The following is a 22410-nucleotide window of genomic DNA, read 5'->3' on the forward strand; positions in this document are numbered from 1 at the left end:
GCAGCCCAGACAGGGCCACCTCTGAGGTCAGCCCTGGGTTGCAGGAGAGCATACAGAAGAGGCTGGAAAAGAACCGTCTCGTCCCATCGCTTAGACGAGAAGGAAGTGCTGATGGCAGTTTCCTGTATCCAAAGCTCGCTCCTCCTGTTCAAAGAGCTGCCAAAGCGGCCACCAGAAAATGAGCGAGGAAGACAATCCCAGCTGCAGCAAAAGAAACCAATGAGTGGGAGAGCTGGAGAGAACGAAGTTTACTTCAGTGGAATTTCACAAAAAATACATCCAGGCAGCTGCAAGCCTTGCCTGCCAAAAAACCTGTGGGTGTGGGAGCCCTCCAGTCACAGGTGAACCTTCTTAATCAGCAACCAAGAGCAGGGAGGCTTCAGGATTATGGGGACCAGACACATCACAAAGCCCCAGACCGGGGACGAAACAGTAATGGTGAGAAAGGGCCCAGGATCCATGGGGACCGAGAGCCATGACACCCACTCAAGACCTGCTCAAAGGCTGGAGCCGGGGCTGAGGCGAGGTCAGGCTCTAAGTCCTGCACAGGGCTCCCCCTGCACAGCCAACCTCTCAGGCCAGGCTCCGCTGGGGTGGAAAGTGGTGGGTGTGTTCTGTAGGTTTTCCTCCTCTCATACCCCTAACCGTGCCTCGATGGGTGTCTGTCGTGGGTTCCTGTGCCCTGACAACTCCCGGAGCACCAACTGTGCATGCAGCCGGCTGCCTGCACAACCCCCTCTTTCCGGGACTACAGAGGATGCACACAGCACCACGCCAGACCCAGCAGGAGCACCCTGAGCGGGCAGCAGATGCTCACTGGCCCAGCTGTAAGCTCCCACCCACCCAGGAGGGCTAACCCAGCCCACAGGGAAAGAGGAGTGATCCCAGTAGACGGGAAAAGGGCTGCTGCCTTTACCGGCGCCCCTCCCCATCAGCACATCCCCCCACTGCCTGTGGGGCTGCTGGGGTCTGCTTTCCCTCGAGGCCCACGGGCTGCGACCAGCCTGTCCAGGGAGAGAACAGCCCGAGTGGTGCCTTTATAGACACGAAGATCTGAGCAGGGTGGAGTTTATAAAGTGACTGATTGAGCTGGGATTCTTCCCCCAGAGCTAGAAGCAAAGCTGCCTGAGGAATGCAACTGCTGGGAAAAGTAGAGTTTAGGGAAGGCAGGGATCCCTTCCCTCAGACTTGGGGAGAAGGGATGTGATTTGGAAGGGAAGACGGAGGAGTCAGATAAGGAATGTGTTTTTAGTTTTAATGTCTATTAAATAATTGGTGGGAGTAAGAACCCAGGTGTGGGGACCAGACCCCTGTAAAGGCCTGACCCCAGCCTCACACTCAAGCTACGGCCCACCCAGACGCAGGAGAGTTCTCTGGGCAGCCGGAGCGAAGGCGTGCAGGAGGGCAGCTGTTGTCCTGAGTGTGCACCACACAGAGGAGAAACGTCCAGCCCCTTCTGACTGGCGGGGCTGGGTCCCCGCAGACCAAGTCCTGCGTTCGCCCCGTGCTCTCCCGTGGAGAACCCCCTTTGCCCTTCTGGTGGAATCCAGGCTGCTGCCGACGGCTCTTCGTGCCCAGGACAGCTGGCCTGGAGGGAGGGGCCGGGCAACACCTCTCAGTGCAACACGGGATGGTAGATCAAGCGTTCTTCACGAGGGCCCCTCCAGGGAAGGACCTCAGGCCACCCTTCCTGCCCTCGAGGCTAGCTGTCTGCCTTCTTCATGTGGTGGAAGAGGTTACAGAAGAGCTCGTACCAGAAGAACACAAAGCCGGTGGAGAGGGCAGCCTTCAGCAGGCTGGGGGCCAGGCCTTTGAAGCAGCCTTGTGCACCCTCCTCTCGCAGCACCTGCCTGGCACAATCCAGGAGGCCCTTGTAGCTTCGCACCTGGGGAGAGGAAGGTTCTCCAGTTGAGGAGAGAGGAGGTGATGGCAACATGGGTGTGAGCTCTGTTCTTTTGTCAACACAGAGCCTGGCACGTTCAAGCACCCAATAAATACTTGCTGGACAAAGGAATGAATGCAAAAAAGACAGAATAAGTTAACCTCATTCTTTCTCTTCCAACTGGGCTAATTCAGACTTAACAGATGAAGTGCCTGGAAATCAGCACCGGACAGAGCTCCTTCCTGCCCTGGAGGCTCCACTGACAGTGGCTTTTGAGGACCCAGAGAGAGCTCTGGACCCTCTTCCCAGGGGTGCCTCTGACTGTGCGCCCATCCCTCCTGGTTCCCCTTGGGCAGTAGATCTGAACCGGCCCCTTGTTAGCTCTGAGCCTGACCAGCGGCGCCAGCCTGGCCACCTCCAGTTGACCACGAACTGATGCTAGACCCGTGTCCCCAAGGCACAGCTCTACTCAAGCCTCGCTCCCCTCCCAGAGCTCCAGTAACTCCCGACGCTGGTGATGACAATGATATTACAAAGAATCAAGTCCAAGCCCCACGGCGTGGTGTTCAGGGTGTTTCACCATGTGGCCTCAACTTCCCTCCCTGATCTGCCTTTCCCCACTGGTCCACCCTCAGTGCCCGCACACCTCCAGCCATACCTGCTCACGCTAAAGCTCTGTGAGGAGCAGGGCCTCCCTTCTCTGTCTTGAGCTCTCACCAACTCTCCCTATCCAAATTCAAACCATCTTTTCAAGACAAGTTGGTAAAAGGAAGAAGGAGGTTATAAAACCTTGTGTGTAAACCCCATTTTTGTTAAACATATGTTTATTTATGTAAAGGAATAAAACTACAACGCGGATGGACCTAGGTGGTGTTATGCTTAGTGAAATAAGTCAGAGAAAGACAGTGTATGTTATCACTTTTATGTGGAATCTTAAAAATAAAACAAATGAATGGGGCTTCCCTGGTGGTGCAGTGGTTAAGAATCCGCCTGCCAATGCAGGGGACATGGGTTCGAGCCCTGGTCCGGGAAGATCCCACATGCCGCGGAGCAACTAAGCCTGTGTGCCACAACTACTGAGCCTGCGCTCTAGAGCCCGCGAGCCACAACTACTGAGCCCATGTGCCACAACTACTGAAGCCTGTGTGCCTAGAGCCCGTGCTCCACAAGAGAAGCCACCGCAGTGAGAAGCCCGCACACCACAATGAAGAGTAGCCCCTGCTCACTGCAACTGGAGAAAACTGGCGTGCAGCAACTAAGACCCAATGCAGACAAATATAAATAAATAAATAAATAACAAAACAAACAAAAAAACCAAATGAATGAATATAACAAAACAGAAACAGACTCACAGACATAGACAACGAACTAATGGTTACCAGTGGGGATAGGGAAGGGGGCAGGGGCAAGATAAGGGTAGGGAATTAAGAGGTACAAACTACTATGCAAAAAATAAATAAGCAACAAGGATATATTGTACAGCACAGGGAAATATAGCCATTATTTTATAATAACTTTAAATGGAATAAAATCTATAAAAATATTGAATCACTATGTTGTACACCTGAAACTAACATAATATTATAAATCAAGTATACTTCAATAAAAGAAAGAAAGGAAGGAAGGAAGGAAGGAAGAAAGAAAGACTACAGGGACTTCCCTGGTGGTCCAGTGGTTAAGACTCTGCGCTTCTACTGCAGGGGGCGCGGGTTCGATCCCTGGTCGGGGAATTAAGATCCCACATGCCGCGTGGCCAAAAATGAAATAAAACTAAAAACGTTTAAAAAAAAGAATCTTTAAAAAAAGAAAGACTACAGCTAAAGGTTCTGTGTGATTATCTCTGCGTGGGTGGTGATGGAATTATTTATTTACTTACTTTAACAAATTTATTTATTTATTTTTGGTTGCATTGGGTCTTTGTTGCTGTGCTCGGGTTTTCTCTCGCTGTGGCGAGCGGGGACTACTCTTCCTTGCGGTACAGATCAAACCTGGGTCATGGCAGTGAAAGCACCGTGCCCTAACCATTGGACCACCAGGTAATTCCTCTGAATGCTTTTTAAGAGCAGGCACTATGAGTGTGCCTTTTCCTGGGTCTTTAAACAGTGTCCAGTACACACAGGGCTTTGCTTGTGGCTTCCCTTGTGCTCAGGGGTCCCCAGTGTGAAATAAAATTCATATTTTATGGCAAGACAAGAAAAATTTAAACATAAAAATTCTTCTCTGCCCTTTGGCCTCCTCTCTCTCCACACTGTGCATTATGCATTGACCAAACCCTCTCCCAGGAATACCTGCTCAACCATAGAGAGCAACATTCTCCCAGCATCAACAAGACAACTCCTTAAAAAGATAACATTCCTTCTTGATCTTGTAAGGGGTCACATGACCCACCACGATGTTGCTTAGAACTGGATTCTGTGAACTGGCAATAATACGTCATTTGGGGCTTCCTTGGTGGCAGTGGTTAAGAGTCCGCCTGCCAATGCAGGGGACACGGGTTCAAGCCCTGGTCCGGGAAGATCCCACGTGCCGTGGAGCAACTAAGCCCGTGCGCCTCTGCCTGCGCTCTAGAGCCCGCGAGCCACAACTACTGAGCCCACGTGCCACAACTACTGAAGCCTGTGCACCTAGAGCCCATGCTCCGCAACAAGAGAAGCCACCACGATGAGAAGCCCGCGCACTGCCACGAAAAGTAGCCCCCGCCTGCCCCAACTAGAGAAGGCCCGTGTGCAGCAACGAAGATCCAACTCAGCCAAAAATAAATAAATAAATTTATCTTAAAAAAAGTAATAATATGTCATTTGGGGCTTCCTTGGTGGCACAGTGTTAAGAATCCGCCTGCCAATGCAGGGGACATGGGTTCAAGCCCTGGTCTGGAAAGATCCCACATGCCGCAGAGCAGCTAAGTCCGTGTGCCACAACTACTGAGCCTGAGCTCTAGAGCGCGTGAGCCACAACTAATGATCCCGCCTGCCACAACTACTGAAGCCTAGAGCACGTGCTCCACATGTGTGAAGCATGCCTAGAGCCCGTGCTCCACAACAACAGAAGCCACCGCAATGAGAAGCCCGCGCACCACGACAAAGGGTAGCCCCCACTCACTGCAACTAGAGGAAGACCCAACACAGCCAAAAAAACCCCTCAAAAATGTCATTTGATGCACAGCCCTTTGTCTCAAAAAACTTATATAAACTGTGTCTTAACTTCTAGCAGGTGGAATAGTTCTCAGAGCTTTCTGAGATGCTCTTCCCGGGTTATAATCCTCAAATTTGGCTGGAATAAAATTTTCCGATTCTTTCTTAGATCAACTGATTAATTTTTCATCGACACCGGGGACATGCAGGGGCTGAGAGGGCTATGGGGGCGAAAGCTGCCCAATGGACAGGAGCTGACCCAGTTCCTTCATGTGCCCAGTGAGGGGCTGGAATCAGAGCTCTCTGCAGAGGGACATCTCACCTGGCCAAAGGAGGCTCGGGCCTGCTCAAACCCTCCAACCTGTAGCCGCTTCTTGAAGAGGTCCAGGGGATACGTGAGGGTCTTGCTGATGACTCCAGCTCCACTGCCACAAAGCAGGTTTTTGAAGTTCCCTGAACCAGAGAAGTGGGATGGAGGGGAAATATGAGAGAAATGCAATCTAGGGTAAATTTCAAGGTTATACAGTCTAATCCTCGACCAGAAAACCCAAACCTACAAGCATCCTCGATCTTGGAAGAATTTAATCCAGGAGCGAGAGAACCAGACACCACCTCAGGAAGAATGACAACAGACAGGGCTTCCCTGGTGGCGCAGTGGTTAAGAATCTGCCTGCCAATTCAGGGGACATGGGTTCGGGCCCTGGTCCGGGAGGATCCCACGTGCCGCAGAGCAACTAAGCCCATGAGCCACAACTACTGAGCCTGCGCTCTAGAGCCCACGAGCTACAACTACTGAGCCCACGTGCCACAACTACTGAAGCCCACGTGCCTAGAGCCCGTGCTCTACAACAAAGAGGAGCCACTGCAATGAGAAGCCTGCGCACCGCAAGGAAGGGTAGCCCCCGCTCGCCTCAACTAGAGAAAGCCCGCACGCAACAACGAAGACACAACACAGCCATAAATAAATAAATAAATATTTTTAAAAAAGAACCAACGCAGCCAAAAAGTTAAAAAAAAAGAATCTGCCTGCCAATGCAGGGGACACAGTTTCAAGCCCGTGTCTGGGAAGATCCCACATGCCACGGAGCACCTAAGCCCATGCACCACAACTACTGAGCCTGTGCTCTAGAGCCCGCGAACCACAATTACTGAAGCCTGTGCACCTAGAGCCCGTGCTCTGCAACGAGAAGCCACGGCAGTGAGACGCCCGCGCACCGCAACAAAGAGTAGCCCCCGCTCGCCGCAACTAGATAAAGCCCGCACGCAGGAACGAAGACCCAACACAGCCAAAAATAAATAAATAAAAAATTTTTTAAAAAGGAACGACAATGGACTGCTGATTGGACAGGCTGGTGGCAGAAGGGGTGTGCGCCTTTAACAGTAATCACCCCAGCTGGAGGCAGTAATGGCCTGCAGGCTCGGCCATGCGACTCACTTCAAGGCTTGGGAGGGAACAGGATGCCCATCCCCCTCCCCAGAGTCCCCAAAGGAAAACCAAACCAAACACATAAGCAAAACCAGGCTGTTTGCAAGTTGGACCTTTGACAAAAATGAAAACCATGACCGGTAGTTGGAAATTACAGTGGCAAGAGCCGAAAGAAATAAAGTCATCTGTGAGTGAATGGATTTGTTTTGTTGGCTGTATTACAGAGCTGTGGGTTCAGAGATCTGTGGTGTCTTAGCTTCTGCAGGAAAACTTTATTTCCTGCCTGATTCAGAAAGAGATGCTACGGCTTGGGAGTGGGGCGGAGTGGGACCCAGATTCCCTTTCCCATGAGGCCAGTCTCACCGTTTTTCTTTCCTTCGGCTGGCATGGCCCACTCATATGCGTGCTTCAAGGAGCTGTAGAAGGAGAACTGGAACCCAGCGTAGGGGAAGATGGCAATCAAGGTGGGGTTCAAGCCTTTGTAGAAGACCAAGGGGCCTTCGGTCCTGTACATGGTCACCACGGCGTTTCGCAGGGTTTTATAGACCTGGACACCACACATGCAATGATGAGTGAAATCGTTTCAGCCCGAGAACCCAGCCCACCAGCTGTATTTCCCCTTGTCCAGAAACCAGCTACTAGGAGCATTACTTCTCCTGCCAGAAGGACAAAGAAAATGCTGGACAAAAATTCCAAGGGTGGGACTGTCTGGCAGCTCCCCTTCTAGCTATTTACACGACTGAGATATGCCAAGGAGTGCACAAAAGTATGCGGAACAGCAAAAGGTGTGAAGCCCACCCTTGGGTGATCGGTTATATAAATTACGGCACACCTGTTCAAAAGAACATAGTGTAGCAATTACAACAGGAAGATGCAGTCTAGACGATCGATAGGGAAGACTCCCCCAAATATACAGTTAAGTGAACCCAGCAGGACATGAAAAGCAGGCGTAGTGTCTGTGGAGGAAACAAACTGGATGCAGAGACTATGCCCCACAAGGACACACAAGAAAGGAGGAACAGTAACCTTATTACCGCCACAGCGGGAAACAGGGGGACAGGGGAGGGATGGGGGAAGAAGGAGATTCACTATGACCATTTTATGCTATCTGGATTTTTTTGCCATATGCATATACTTAACCTTTCTGAAACCATCAACAGGTGATCTTTATGCACGAAGAGCCACTGATTTTTCAGTACACTTCTATTTGGCATATATTCTTTGCAGCGGACCAGAGGGGCTGAATCTGCCTGGCTGTGGATGCGGGAAGCACTGCACTGACAAGAGGGTGACCGAGGGGAAGTCTGTACTGAGCAGGGACAGTACACACTTGGCTCCCAGGTGCTCCCTCTTCACACTTGGCTCCCAGATGCTGGCAGCCACATCGAAGGCTTTCGCCCTGGGGACTTGCATGAAAGGGCCGGGCCTCAGAGGAAGGCCATCGGGCATCAAGCTGCCCATGTGCCAGAGTGCCACTCTGCTTTCTGTGTGCCCTCTTAACACCAAGCTGGCAGCCAAGAGTCACCAGACATTTGAGGAAAGCCTCCCCCAAAACAGAGGCCAAAATGATTGATGAGGGGCAGAAGAAGTCATTTGGAAGGAAGAGACCGTATAGATATAGCAGAAGAAAACTACAGCAAAAAGAAACCACCCACGAAATTTTAACTAATATCCTGAGACCACAGAGAAGGCATCATCTTCATGATAAAAGCAGAGGGTCAGGGCTTCCCTGGTGGCGTAGTGGTTGAGAGTCCACCTGCCGATGCAGGGGACACGGGTTCATGCCCTGGTCCAGGAAGGTCCCACATGCCGCAGAGCGGCTGGGCCTGTGAGCCATGGCCGCTGAGCCTGCGTGTCCGGAGCCTGTGCTCCGCAATGGGAGAGGCCGCAACAGTGAGAGGCCCGCGAACCGCAAAAAAAAAGGAGCCAACTACTCACAGGCACCCCATGGACACATCTCCAATGCATCTACCAAGTGAAGGGAGCCTACTCAAACAACTACACAGGGCATAATTCCATTTATGTAACATTCTGGAAAAGGCAGAACTTCAGACAGAAAACAGACCAGTGGTTACTGAAGGCTGGAGGTGGGGAGGGACAAACTACAAAGGACAGGAGGAAATCAGGGGGTGATGGAACTTCTGTTTTGTATCTTGATTGTGCTAGTGGTTACGTGACTGTATGCATTTGTCAAAAGTCACAGAACTGTATGCTAAAGCGTGGATTTTACTGTGCAAGTTATGCTTTAATAAACCTGACTGAAACAAAAAAACCAAAGACAGTTCTTAGGAACCAACATATGTTAGCAGACATTATTTAAACTCAAGAGGGCCCAAATGATAAAAGTAAGGAAACCTCCCAGAATGGTAAATAAAAGATAAGTCAATCAGAGGATCAATCCAGGATGTCTAGTGTCCAACTGACATGAATTCCAGAAAGAAAAAGAAAAAAAGAGGGCAGGCAATTGTGAATAAATAATTCATGACCATTTTCCAGGCATGAAGAACATGTGTCCAGACTAAAGGGCCCAGGAAGTGCCCATCACAATGAATGAAAGAGACCCACCCTGGGGCACTCCACTGGTAAATTTCTAGAATGCCAGGGATCAAGAAAAGATCCTGAGGGACTTCCCTGGTGGTCCAGTGGTTAAGACTCCACGCTACCACTGCAGGGGGTGTGGGTTCGAGCCCTGGTTGGAGAACCAAGATCCCACGTGCCGCATGGTGGGGCCACAGAAAAGTTAAAAAAAAAAGATCCTGAAAGTTCCCAAGAGGGCAAAGTGGATGCCTTCATCTAAACGGTTAGTCATCAGGATGGTTCCGGACGCCTCTTCAGCAATACGGAGAGCTACCTAGAATTCTACACCCAGATCATCAGTTAAGTGCAAGGGGAAAATAAAGGCATTTTCTATCAGGCTTCTGTAAGGAAGCTATACCTCAGGATGTGCTCCACAAAATGAGGGACTAATCAAGAAAGAGAAGACATGGGCTCCTACGTGAGAATTCCTAAGAGAATAGCTGGCCATCGTCCTGGAGCAAACAGTCTAGATCGAAGCCATAGGGTGAAGGGTTCAAGGGTGCGGGGCTCCATGAGGGGCTCCATAAAAACATGGGACTGATGACCACAGGCTCACCCTATTGGGAGATTGTTTGAAAGTGAATTTGTGATAAGCATGTAGAAAGCAAAACAAATAAAATACAAAGCAATTGCCAACTTCAGGAAAGACAAAAATACAAAAGAAAACATAATCATAATATATTTTGAGGCTCAGCAGTAACATTTACATAATCATAATAGCATAAACACTGAGTACTGATTTAGCCAAAAATCTGTTAATCAGTTGTACTGCACTCAGGTGAGGAAGCACAAGCACACCCAAGGGTGATGGTGAAAGAGTTAAATCCTCGTCTTCCATAGTAGCAGTCAGTAGTTAATGTCTATCATTTAAAACTGAGAAGGAAAGGAAGAAAGAGAAGGAGCATGTTACTTTGAATTAGGAGGTAAATTACGGAAGCAGCACACAAATATTAAAAGTGCTTGCCTCTGGGGAATAGAATCGGGGGGCGGCTGGTGTTTTTTCATTATAGTTCATGAAGAACTATCTGTCTTTTTAACCTTTATACACTTTATAGGTTATTTATTTATTTATGGCTGTGTTGGGTCTTCGTTGCTGTGTGCCGCCTTTCTCTAGTTGCGGCGAGCGGGGGCTACTCTTCACTGCGATGCGCGGGCTTTTCATTGCGGGCTCCTCTTGTTGCGGAGCATGGGCTGTAGGCGAGCGGGCTTCAGTAGTTGTGGTGTACGGGCTCAGTAGTTGTGGCTCGCGGGCTCTAGAGAGCAGGCTCAGTAGTTGCGGCACACGGGCTCAGTTGCTCCATGGCATGTGGGATCTTCCCGGACCAGCGCTCGAACCCGTGTCCCCTGCATTGGCAGGTGGATTCTTAACCACTGCGCCACCAGGGAAGCCCAGTTTATTGATTTTTTTAAGAAATGTGAGGATTTACACTATGGATGCTACTAGTCTAAAGAAGGTGGAGAGTTTTGCAATTTTTAAATAAATCTTTTCCCCTCACTTTCACACACAATTTTCCAGCCATTCCAGAATCTAGAATCCAACATCTCAACTGGCTAAGCCTAAGAAGAAATATGCTATTCTTTTCTTAATGATGTTTTCCCTTTTTTCTTCTCATAGACTTGTACTAAAGGTTGGAAAGTAACAGAAGAGGATTATAGCACACGCAGAACAGGGAACCTGAAGGACTGTCACCAGCCATTCTCTTCATCCCAGCAGCCACCATGTTGCTGAGGTCTGTCCCCTCTATAAACATCCTTCCCCTCCATTTCTCTACTCCGTTCCTAGGACCCCTCATCTCATTTCTCCACCAGGGCAGTCACCCCAAACCTCTATTTTCCACTGCAGTGTCACACAGAGTGACCCAGCTCTCGTGCCCCAGTCGTTTTCTTCTAGACTGTTCCTGGGGCACTTTGCATTTCTGAACCAAAAAATTTATCAGAATGTCAGATCCCCAACCCAGGATCTCCACCCCAGGCAACACAAAAAACTGGCACAGCTGAAACCACAGTTATTCTTAGCTGGTCCCAGATCAAATTCTTAAGCAAAATATCATTCCCCATCAACAGTATCCTATGCTATTCTTATGTATGTCCAAGAAACAGAGATTATGGTGGGCGGAGGGGGGATGGGGCATCTATTTGAGGGTTTAATCCCTTGCTTTCACTCAGTCAGTTCTTCCTTGAGTCTGACTCAATGATCCCATTTCCTCCAATCCATTCTTTCTGGAAACCAAAACCTCCCTCCCAATAATACAGCAATAGAATCTCAAGTCTCACTTTCCCAGATGCCTTCCCCGTCCCGATTTGGTATTTGCTCTGTTTCCCCTGCAGGTTCTGTGTCCCTCGTGAGGTTGTGAGCACCTTGTCTGTTGCCAAGAACCATGACGGGTTTCAGGAACAGGCTGAAGGATGGCCTGAAAACCCCAGGTCCCCCTGGCTTTGTTCCCTCTAAGGAAAACAGCCCCCACCCTGGGACGCCCTTCGTCCCTTGGGCGCCCCTTCTCTGGCCTGGCCACTCACCCTGGGCTCACCCTGCGCTGCAAAGCGGGTGCGTAGCACGTCCACAGGATGTACGGTGAGGGTGGCCACACAGGCAGACAGGCCGCCACACACAAAATGCACGGAGAAGTCTCGGGCATCGCGCACGCTGGCCCTGTGCACCAGCTCGGTGAGAACTTCAAACGACAAAAACTGCAAGAGTGTGTGACAGTGTCATGGAAAACACCCCCCGAATGCACCCGTGACCCAGGCGGGGCCTATCCTAGGGACCAGGAGATACTACTCTTCTTGAGTAGGGTCAGAATACAATGAACACGTAACTGTGCAAAGCTCAGATGCCCTTTCATACTCTGAGCAGAGCCAAATACCCAAGGGTTAAGAGAATACATGAGAAAATTTTTATATCAGAAAATTCTACTTGGGGGACCTCCCTGGTGATCCAGTGGCTAAGACTCCGCACTCCCAGTGCAGGGAGCCCAGGTTCAACCCCTAGTCAGGGAACTAGATCCCACATGCTGCAACTAAAAAAAAAAGATCCTGCATGCTGCAACTAAGACCCCGACACACCAAATAAATAAATAAATATTTAAAATAAAAAAAAAAGAAAGAAAGAAAGAAAAAGAAAATTCTACTCGGGAATTCCCTGGCAGTCCAGTGGTTAGGACTTGGTGTTCTCACTGTGGCCCCGGGTTCAATCCCTGGTGGGGGAACTACAATCCCGCAAGCTGCATGGCGAGGCCAAAAAAAAAAAAAAAAGAATAAAAAAGAAAATTCTACTCATCACTTAGTTTTCTGAGAACTGGAAAAAGATGGCCATTATCTGACTCTAGGCTGGGGACCCCTTTAATGCAGCTGGCAGTGGCCCTGTTTGAGAAACATTCTGCCCTGGAGCTGAAACTCTGTTGGGAGAATTCCACATATTCCACATTCCGTGGTATCAGCCCTCCTTGGGCTCAGATCCTTCTCCAGCCAACTCAAGATGGCTTGGGGTCCTGAGAGCACATGTTGCTGCATTTACCCACCAGGATGCAGCATCTGTGCGCTGGGCGCAGAGATGGCAAGGCAGGTGCGTGTGACCTGAGCAATCATGTTATACGTAGAGCAGGCAGGGACTGCTCTGCCACTTTCTAGCTAGTGACGTTGGTTGGACTAATGACTTAAGCTCTCTCTGCCTCAGTCTTCTCATCTGTAAAATAAGGATGACAACAGAACCTACCACAGGACTGTTGTAAGGTGTCAGATGTGAAGTGCCTCACCTGGGGCCTGGCCCCCTATGAGCACTGTACGGGGTTGGCTATTTCCGTCACCACTACTGTACAGCTACAGACTAGATGCCGTGGGGTAAACTGGCGCTCAGCTGAACAAACTCATGAGCGACGGTCAAGAAGCCTGGATCCTAATCCTAGCCTCACCATCTACAAGCTGTGTGGCCTCAGGCAGCTCACTCAACCTCTCTGCGACCCACCGACACCTGCTCCACCTTCCTCACAGCGTTGTTAGGAAGTTCAAAGGATGCACAGACGTGAATAATGCTATTTTGAAAAATGAAAAGCATTTGTATTGCCATTTGCTAAGCCCCTCTGGGCTGGGTGTCAAGACAGTATCCTAGGTGCAGCACCTCATATTCAGCGGGTGCTAGGTCTCCAGGGTTGGGGGACGTGGGGAAGGGGATGCCTGTAGTACAGCTCAGTCTGACTATGTCTTCAATTTGTCAGGTAGTTTCCCAGCCCACATGAATGAGCAGTGTGTGACCGCCTCCTGCTGCCCTACCCCGGGGAAGCCCAGGTACACGCCTCACCACCCTGGGCTCCCCCATTGGGCAGTGTGACCCCAGGGGCCTGGCCGCTTCCCCTGCCACCTACTTGGACAGCTCCATAGCCTATGGAGAGAAGCTGGGCTGGGATGTGTCCTTTCCAGAATGCTGTTGGGCCCTCCTCTTGCAAAATCTGTCTCCCAGCCTGCAGGATCCCGTGGTATTTCGCGTTGGGGTCACTGCGAGAAAGGCGCTCGATCTGAAGCTAGGAATCAAGATGAGAAACGGTCAGGATGACGGCGGGGGGGCGAGGAGGAATTTCAGAGACGGTAACAAAGGCAACAAAGTGCTTCTCCTTGACAAAACTGCAAGCTCTAGGACCTGCTTTGGCAAAAAAGAGTGAACTTGTCCTCTGGCCCGTTACACAGAAAAAGGGTACCTGGAAACGGATCTTGATGACATCCAAGGGGCTGATCAGCACCCGAGTGACAAGTCCAGACACAGACCCAGCCACGGCCACCTCGAGATTGGAGACATTCCTGCCGTCTGCTCTGGGGTCATAGCCCACCATCCCTGCCTGTGGCCCATACAATGTCCATCAGCTTCAGGCTAAATGCAAGAGACAGGAGTAAATACCAGAGCAAGGTCTTAGGGCCCCGGCTCACACATCACTCCTCAGAGCAGTCCTCCCGGACCAGCCCCATAAAGCAGCGCCCACATCCCTTTTCTCTCCTTATCCTGCTTTATTCTTCTTTAGAGCATTTATATACCAGACATTGATTCCATACTTTTGTTTCTTGTCTCTCTCCCCCATTAGAATTCGAGCCCATGAAAACACGGCGTTGGTCTCATTCATCCACCCCTGTAACTCCAGTGCCCGGAAGAGAGCCCACCACAGTAAATGCTCATTAATATTTGCTGATGGAGTGAATGAACAGGCTTGGTAGGAAACAGTTCACTTCCAGAGATCAGCTGGCTTTCCAAGACACCTGGTTTTATGGCCAGCTCCTGACTGAGGCGAAATCCCAGGCTGCGTTAGCGTGAGGGCAGAGCCTCAAGCTGAGCGCAGAGGGGGAACCTCAGACACAAGGACTCCAGGAACGGGGCCTGGGATTCTCTAACAAGTCGCCATGATCCAAAGGGCCCTGAGCCCTTCAGCATCACCCTTCGCCATTCTTTGCACACACCGCAGGCCCGCCCACAGCAGTGGAGCTGAGTTACGCTGCAAAATAATACAGGCGCAACTCTTCAACCTCACCCTGGACCACGGTTCAGTCTCTTCAGCCAGGGTGGGCTCAGTGCTTCTGAGCAGTTCCTAGAAAATGCTGTTTACGTTCCTATCTACCGGCCCATCCCTGGACCTACTGTTCCCATGTCTGAAATGCAGCCTCACTCTTCCCTAGACTGGTTCCTCTCACCTTCCAGGGCTCAGCTAAAGAGCTGAGCTAAAGAGCATCCCCTCCAGAAGATGTACTCATGTCCTTTCTAGCATCCACAGCACTTGTTAAGGTGCTGTCCTCCCCGCCCACAGGAGGCAGTCTCCATACAGGTAGGGGACTCAGCCTTGTTACAGTGGTATCTCCAGAGACCAGCACGGTGCCTGGCATGCCCCAAAGGCTCTAAAAACAATGACTGAATAAATGATTAAAAACCAAGTAACTGGGACTTCCCTGGCAGTGCAGTGGTTAAGTCTCCACGCTTCCACTGCAGGGGGCATGTTCGATCCCTGGTTGGGGAACTAAGATCCCGCATGCCATGCAGTATGGCCAAAAAAACCCCAAAAATCTAATTCCACTTTTATCTAGAGCCGACCTCAACACTAATGACATTTTATTTTTTATTTTTATTTATTTTTATTTTTATTTTTATTTTTTTTGCGGTACGGGGGCCTCGCACTGCTGTGGCCTCTCCTGTTGCGGAGCACAGGCTCAGCGGCCATGGCTCACGGGCCCAGCCGCTCCGCGTCATGTGGGACCCTCCCGGACCGGGGCACGAAACCGCGTCCCCTGCATCGGCAGGCGGACTCTCAACCACTGCGCCACCAGGGAAGCCCACTAATGACATTTTAGAATGAAGAATTCTTTGTAGTTGGGGGCTGTCCTGAGCACTGTAGGATGTTTAGCAGTACCCCTGGTCTCTACCCACCAGATGCCAGTATCCCCACGCTCCCCTTGTGACAATCAAAAATGTCTCCAGACATTGACAAATGCCTCCTGGGGTTCAAAACTGCCCCTGATGGAGAACCACTGTTCTAGAGAAATACTAGAATGTGTGTGTAAAATGTCATGCATTGCATCACTATTTATAAAACTGGATATAATGCAAATGATTATAAATAGAGGGATAGACACTAAGTCACCTCCGTGCAATAGGACACCATGCAGCCATTAAAAGAATGAGCGGACTTCCCTGGTGGCGCAGTGGTTAAGAATCCACCTGCCAATGCAGGGGACACAGGTTTGACCCCTGGGTGGGGAAGATCTCACATGATGCGGAGCCCATGCGCCACAACTACTGAGCCTGAGCTCTAGAGTCCTCAAGCCACAACTACTGAAGCCTGTGTGCCCTAGAGCCCACGTGCCATAACTACTGAGCCCACATGCTGCGACTACTGAAGCCTGCGCACCTAAAGCCCGTGCTCCACAACAAGAAAAGACACAGCAATGAGAAGCCTGCGCACCGTGACGAAGAGTAGCCCCCACTTGCCACAACAGAGAAAGCCCGCGTGCAGCAACGAAGACCCAACACAGTCAAAAATAAAAAAAGATTAAAAAAAAAAAGAATGAGCCAGAGCTAAACACACACTGGAAAAGACGTCCACAATTGACTAAAACATGAAAAAAGCAGGTTTCAGAACTGTATGTCTAGTGTAACCCAACTTCTGCAAAAGAAAAACAGCAAGACCTACATACACCCTCAACAGTCGTATAAAGCATAGCAGGGAAGTCTATAAGGACACACACATCAACAGGTTGGTAAGGTTACCTTTGGGGGTAGGGCTGGCAAGGGAAGAGGGAAGGCAGATCTCCTCCCCGCTACTTTATTTATTTTTTTTCCACGCCTCGTGGCATGTGGGATCTTAGCTCCCCAACCAGGGATAGAACCCGGGCCCCCTGCAGTGGAAGCACCGCGTCCTAACCACCAGACCACCAGGAAATTCCCTCCCTTTTTCTTTACACAATTCTACGTTGCTTGAATTCATTATGGCCCCCCCAAACCCCAATTAAAAGTAAACATAAAATGATTTTAGAAGAGACCTCAGAATTAACCTAGTTCTTGAATACCTTTAGTAACAGGGAAATCAGGGCCCACACAGTGACACCTTCACCCCATTGTTTCTTTTTCTCCTCTCACCTTCCCTGGAACTCTGTCCACACCAATCCCTCAGCCCCAAGCCCTCACTTTTCTGAAACTACCAAAATAGCACTCCAATCCATCCTTAAAATTAACATTTCCATGGGGCTCGATCAGCAAAGTATTGTAAAATAACATTTATTGAACGTCTAATGGGGGAATTCCCTGGCGGTCCAGTGGTTAGACTCGGCACTTTCACTGCTGGGGCCTAGGTTCGATCACTGGTCAGGGAACTAAGATCCCGCAAACCACACAGCACAGCCATAAAAAAGAGAGAGAAAAAAGTCTAATGGTACGAAATCTCCCGACTCCCGCCAGGAATTTGCCCATTCTCCCCAGACTTCTCCCCAGTAACTTCTCCCCAGACCCTCAAAGGAGGAGATCTCGACTTTCCCATCAACTACTCTGTGACATTAACTCAAGCTGCTACTCCCCAGGCACCTGTGAGGAGCAGTTTAAACGTGAGGCAGGTGACTGAGAGGCAAAGCCTCTCCGGAGGTTGCCCAGAGACTGCTCAGGTCACACTGAGCAGTGTCAGATCCCTACTGTCAGGGAGGGAAGGAGGCATTTCTACAAATAAGCAGCTCTGCAGAGCTGGACATAACCTTAAACCTCAGATCAAGAAGCCCGAGTCAAAATTCTGTCTCTCTCGGGCTTCCCAGGTGGCGCAGTGGTTGAGAGTCCGCCTGCCAATGCAGGGGACGCGTGTTCGTGACCCGGTCCGGGAGGATCCCACATGCCGCCAAGCACCTAGGCCCGTGAGCCATGGCCGCTGAGCCTGCGTGTCCGGATCCTGTGGCCCGCAACGGGAGAGGCCACAACAGTGAGAGGTCCGCGTACCACAAAAAAAAAAAAATCCTGTCTGTCTCTCTCATGTACCTTGGCAGCTTTTTCTTCTGGAAAGTGGGAATGATGGTGGCCCTGCCTAGCCGGATTCCTGGGAGGATCACACGAGATACTACTATATGTGATAAGCTCTGTCAAAAAAGTAAAAGTCCGGGCTTCCCTGGTGGGGCAGTGGTTGAGAGTCCGCCTGCCGATGCAGGGGACGCGGGTTCGTGCCCCGGTCCGGGAAGATCCCACATGCCGCGGAGCGGCTAGGCCCGTGAGCCATGGCCGCTGAGCCTGCGCGTCCGGAGCCTGTGCTCCGCAACGAGAGAGGCCACAGCAGTGAGAGGCCCGCGTACCGCAAAAAAAAAAAAAAAAAAAAAAAAAGTAAAAGTCCTTATACACGTGAAAGGTCTTGTTAAATATAATTCAGTAGTGGCCTTACTTTTTCTGCTTGTTCAAAATTTCCTTCTTCTACCAAAACACCATCTAAAGAGACAAAATAAACATGAAATATGATTATATGCATGATATAATAAAGTACCCAGAAGACAGGGGCCGCTGGTGTGAGTGGCAGGGCGGCTGGGGTGTGTGTATATGAGTCTGCCGTGCCACCCCTGTTTTTACTGCGTAAGTCCCTGGGGTTCAGGCATGCCGGTGCCCCGCGGTGAGCGTGTGTGCCCGTGAGCCCACGTGCTCAGCTGAGGGTCTCTGCAGATGTCTCCGCGTGTGGACACAAGTGTCCACGTGTGCTCCAGGGCGTGTTTTTTCTCCCCGAGTCCGAGAAAACGCCCACAAGGTGGGCACCCGCATGTACAGGTGCCCCGGCTGTGTCCAGGGTTTTGCTTCCTGCGTCCCTGAAGATGCTTCTCAGATCAGACGCGACACGTGTGGGTACAGTCCCCGCCCCCGCGTAAGTACCTGCGCGTGTAGGCGCCCCCGGGCAGTGGGAGTGCAGCTCCCCGAGCTGAGTGCCAGGAGGGCGGAGGAAGAGGTCACTCACCCGGCTCCAAAGGCGCGGCCCGGTTCCCCGAACTCTTCTCTCCCTCCCTCCTCACGCAGTCTAACGGCAAAACTTCACTGCGCTTGGCAGTAACTGACGGGCTTGTGGGCCAATCACCGCGCAGCTTCCGACAGACGCTGGACCAACGGTTGTACAGTAGTCACCCGACCAACGCCTATTGCAAGGGGTTGCTGGGTAATGTAGTCCTCCGCTACCGAGGCCTTCCCCTTTACGAGGCGCAGGGCCTCCTGGAAGATGTAGTCCCTCGGCGCGCGTATGCGCGCGTGTTACCCACGCGTTGAAAGGAGGAGGGTCCCGAAGCCAGGCTGCGCCGTTGGAAGTAGCCGCGCTGAGTGGCGTGTGCCTCGGATCAGATTGCGGGCGGGCGGAAGTTTAGGGCGCGCTGAACGTGACCCTCTTTCCTCAAAACTTTCATAGTTCCAGTACCCGGATCACCTAAACTTGGAAAAGATGGCGGGAAGTTTAGCAAAATCCTGGAGGGCGTGGGGGAAAGAATAGATGAATTTTTAAGACCAGAACGACGACGGCAAAAATACAGAGGTTTTGTTTCCCCCTAGGGTTTACTATGCATAACTCTCATTATAAGATAATATAAAAATATATAGACACATTACAGAAAATGTAGAAATGAAGGGGGAAATGACTCATCCTACCGCTCTCACGCAAGTAGTATCAGCGTTTTGCAGGACAGTCTTCCCGATTTTTAAACTGCATTTTTCATATTACTGCAATCATTTTGATGCACAATTTAAAAACATTTTATTAGGCTTCCCTGGTGGCGCAGTGGCTGAGAGTCCACCTGCCGATGCAGGGGACGCGGATTCGTGCCCCGGTCCGCGAAGATCCCACATGCCGCGGAGCGGCTGGGCCCATGAGCCATGGCCACTGAGCCTGCGCGTCCGGACCCTGTGCTCCGCAGCGGGAGAGGCCACAACAGTGAGAGGCCCGCGTACCGCAAAAAAACCCGACATTTTTATTAGACATTTTAAAAACGTTTCATGGACTTCTCTGGCAGTCCAGTGGTTAAGACTCCGTACGTCTACTTCAAGGGACGTGGGTTTGGTCTCTGGCTGGGGAACTAAGGTCCATGTGATGCGGCACATAAATAAGTAAAGAAGTAAATAAATAAATAAAACGTTTCATACTATACAAAAGTAGAGAGAATAGCCTGATGAACCACCATATAGTCATTACTCAACTTCAACAATTAACCAACTCCTGGTCAGTCTTGTTTTTCTCCATACCCGCACCTAAGTGGCACTTTTACTGAGTCCAAGCTCATCCTGGTCCTGCTTGCCACAGGACAGGCCAATAAATTGAGAGAACAGTTGTTGGGGCAAAGAATAGCAACTTTATTAGGAAAGCCAGCAGACTGAGGAGATGGTGGACTCGTGTCCCAAAGAACAATCTTGCCTCAGTTAGAATTCAGGCTTCTTTTATACTAAAAGGGGAGGGGGTAAAGTCAAACATTCCTGGTTCCAGTCAGCCTCCAGAGGGGATGTGTTGATTTCTTCCTTCCTGTAGTCATTCACAGGTGGGCCTGGTCAGGATGTTTCCTGTGAGCTAAACAAAGGTATTTTAGCTTAAAGCTTATTACCTGGGAGGCAGGGTTCCCAGAGGTGGGCCATTATGTATAATTTAAGCTTATAGGCAACATCTCTTTAGTGATTAACTTGTAGCAAAAGCAATAGAATATAAAGGTTAAAGTGAAAGAAACAGATCTAATATGGAGTCAGATTTGTTCTTCCCTATTACAGCGCCCCCCCAACATTATTTTGAAATAAATACCAGACGTGATTTCACCAGTAAGCATTTCACAGTGTATTTTTATTTTTATTTATTTATTTATTTTGCGGTACGCAGGCCTCTCACTGTTGTGGCCTCTCCCGTTGCGGAGCACAGGCTCCAGACACGCAGGCTCAGCAGCCATGGCTCACGGGCCCAGCCGCTCCGCGGCATGTGGGATCTTCCCAGACTGGGGCACGAACCCGTGTGCCCTGCATCGGCAGGCGGACTCCCAAACACTGCGCCACCAGGGAAGCCCCACAGTGTATTTTTAAAAGACAAGCATTCCCCTTTTAAAACATATCCCCCAGACTATCACCCACCTCCAAAACAATAATTTCCTAATATTATCAAGCATCAAATTAGTGTTTACATTTACCTGATTGACCTATAAATGTCATTTTTCAAATACAGTTTGTCTGAATTGAGATCCAGACCATACATTGCAACTGGTTAATATATCTCTTAAGTCTTTAAAAAAAAAAAAAAAGCTATGGTTTCCCTCTTCCTCTCTTTTTTGCTTGCAATTTCTTTCATTTCCTTTTTGTTTCATTTTTTAAAAATTTATTTATTTTATCTTTGGCGTTTGGTCTTTGTTGCTGCGTGCGGGCTTTCTCTAGTTACAGGAAGTGGGGGCTTCTCTTGTTGCGGACCACGGGCTCTAGGAGCTCGGGCTTCAGTAGTTGTGGCACACAGGCGTAGTTGTTCCGTGGCATGTGGGAATCTTCTCGGACTAGGGATCGAACCCGTGTCCCCTGCACTGGCAGGCAGATTCTTAACCACTGTGCCACCAAGGAAGTCCCTGGTTTCGTTTCTTTTTCTTTCTTTCTCTCTTTATTTGTTTTTTTAGAAACTAGGTGGTTTGTCCCGTCGAGTTTTCTCCAGTCGGGATGGATCTTGCTGGTGGCATCCCCGTGGTGTTTTAACATCTTCCTCCGCCTCTTGTGTTCTCTACATATTGGTTAGTTAGATCTAAAAGGTTTGATCAGATCAGGTTTGATTTTTTTTTTTTTTACAAGACTGATTGTCTATTATTGTGTATTTCCATGAGGAGAATTATTATTCCTGCTTGTCTCTCATTTTTTGATGTTTGCAGCCATTGACCATTGCATTGCTTAGGGGTTATAAATGGTGATATCATTTCGGCATTTATTAGCTGGAAGACAGATGAAGAGGAATAGCGCCTCATCGGCTAATTGATTACATGAGGTACACTTAGTACAAAAAAGTCAGGTTACATACCTGATTCTTTACCTTTAGCAGTTTTCAAAATAATTAATTGATTCCCTAGTATCTTCCACAGGATATCGATCAATGAGGTTTTTTATTATTACCATTATGAACACATATTTTATATCTATCATTATGAACGCATGGATTTGTATCTATCATTATGAACATTATATTTGTTCTTTTTCAATCCACTGTAATTATTATCCCGATTCGATACTCATATTTTTCCGTCGTTGCCCAACAGGTTGGCACCCGAATCCTTTAAACAAAATGACTCGTTTCCTTGTTTTCTGGTATGACAGAGTGTTCTGGGCTCATCACAATTTTCCACACAGCTTTATTGAGGTGTAACTGACATACAGTTGACTACATATTTCCAAAGTGAACAATTTTATGTGTGAACAAGATAGTGAACATATATATCCATGACCTTAAAGGATTCCTCATGCCCCTTTACTATCCCTCCCTCTTGCCCTCTCTTCTCCCTCCCTCTTCCCCAAGCAGTCTCTGATCTGCTTTCTGTCATAATGGGTTAGTTTGCATTTTATAGAATTTTATATGAATGGAATCAAACATGACATTCTTTTTCTCTGGCTTCTTTCCCTCAGCATAATTATCTTGAGATTCATCCACGTTGTATGTATTATTAATCGATCCCTTTTTATTGCTGAGTGATATTCTATTGTACAGATATACAATAATTTTTAAATCTATTCACCTGTTGATGGACATTCGGGCTGCTTCCACTTTTTGGCTGTTATAAATAAAGCTGCTATTGATAGGGATAGAGGAGGATAAATAAATACTTATTTTAGAAATCCCACTAGAGGATTAAAGACAGAAAGGGAATTTTAAGGGAGTTTGGGAGACTGTTGTAAGCGAATAACTACTCAAGAAAAGAATTCAGCAACCTAGCAACAA

The 22410-nt window shown here is 49.3% G+C and overlaps 1 protein-coding gene across 1 annotated transcript; it reads right to left on the minus strand.

Annotated features, from left to right (window-relative positions):
• Window positions 1–1522: 1522 nt before the first annotated feature.
• On the minus strand, window positions 1523–17934 carry SLC25A19 (solute carrier family 25 member 19). The gene is made up of 7 exons (XM_065897373.1): window positions 17893–17934; window positions 13705–13874; window positions 13375–13530; window positions 11534–11704; window positions 6803–6986; window positions 5336–5466; window positions 1523–1885 (listed from the first exon to the last, which is right to left on the minus strand). Exons 2-7 carry the CDS (start codon window positions 13834–13836, stop codon window positions 1703–1705), a joined length of 957 nt encoding a protein of 318 aa, XP_065753445.1. The 5' UTR covers window positions 13837–13874; window positions 17893–17934; the 3' UTR covers window positions 1523–1702.
• Between the last annotated feature and the right edge of the window lie 4476 nt (window positions 17935–22410).

Source organism: Phocoena phocoena, chromosome 19 (assembly GCF_963924675.1).
Source record: "Phocoena phocoena chromosome 19, mPhoPho1.1, whole genome shotgun sequence".
NCBI classification, from domain to species: Eukaryota; Metazoa; Chordata; class Mammalia; order Artiodactyla; family Phocoenidae; genus Phocoena; species Phocoena phocoena.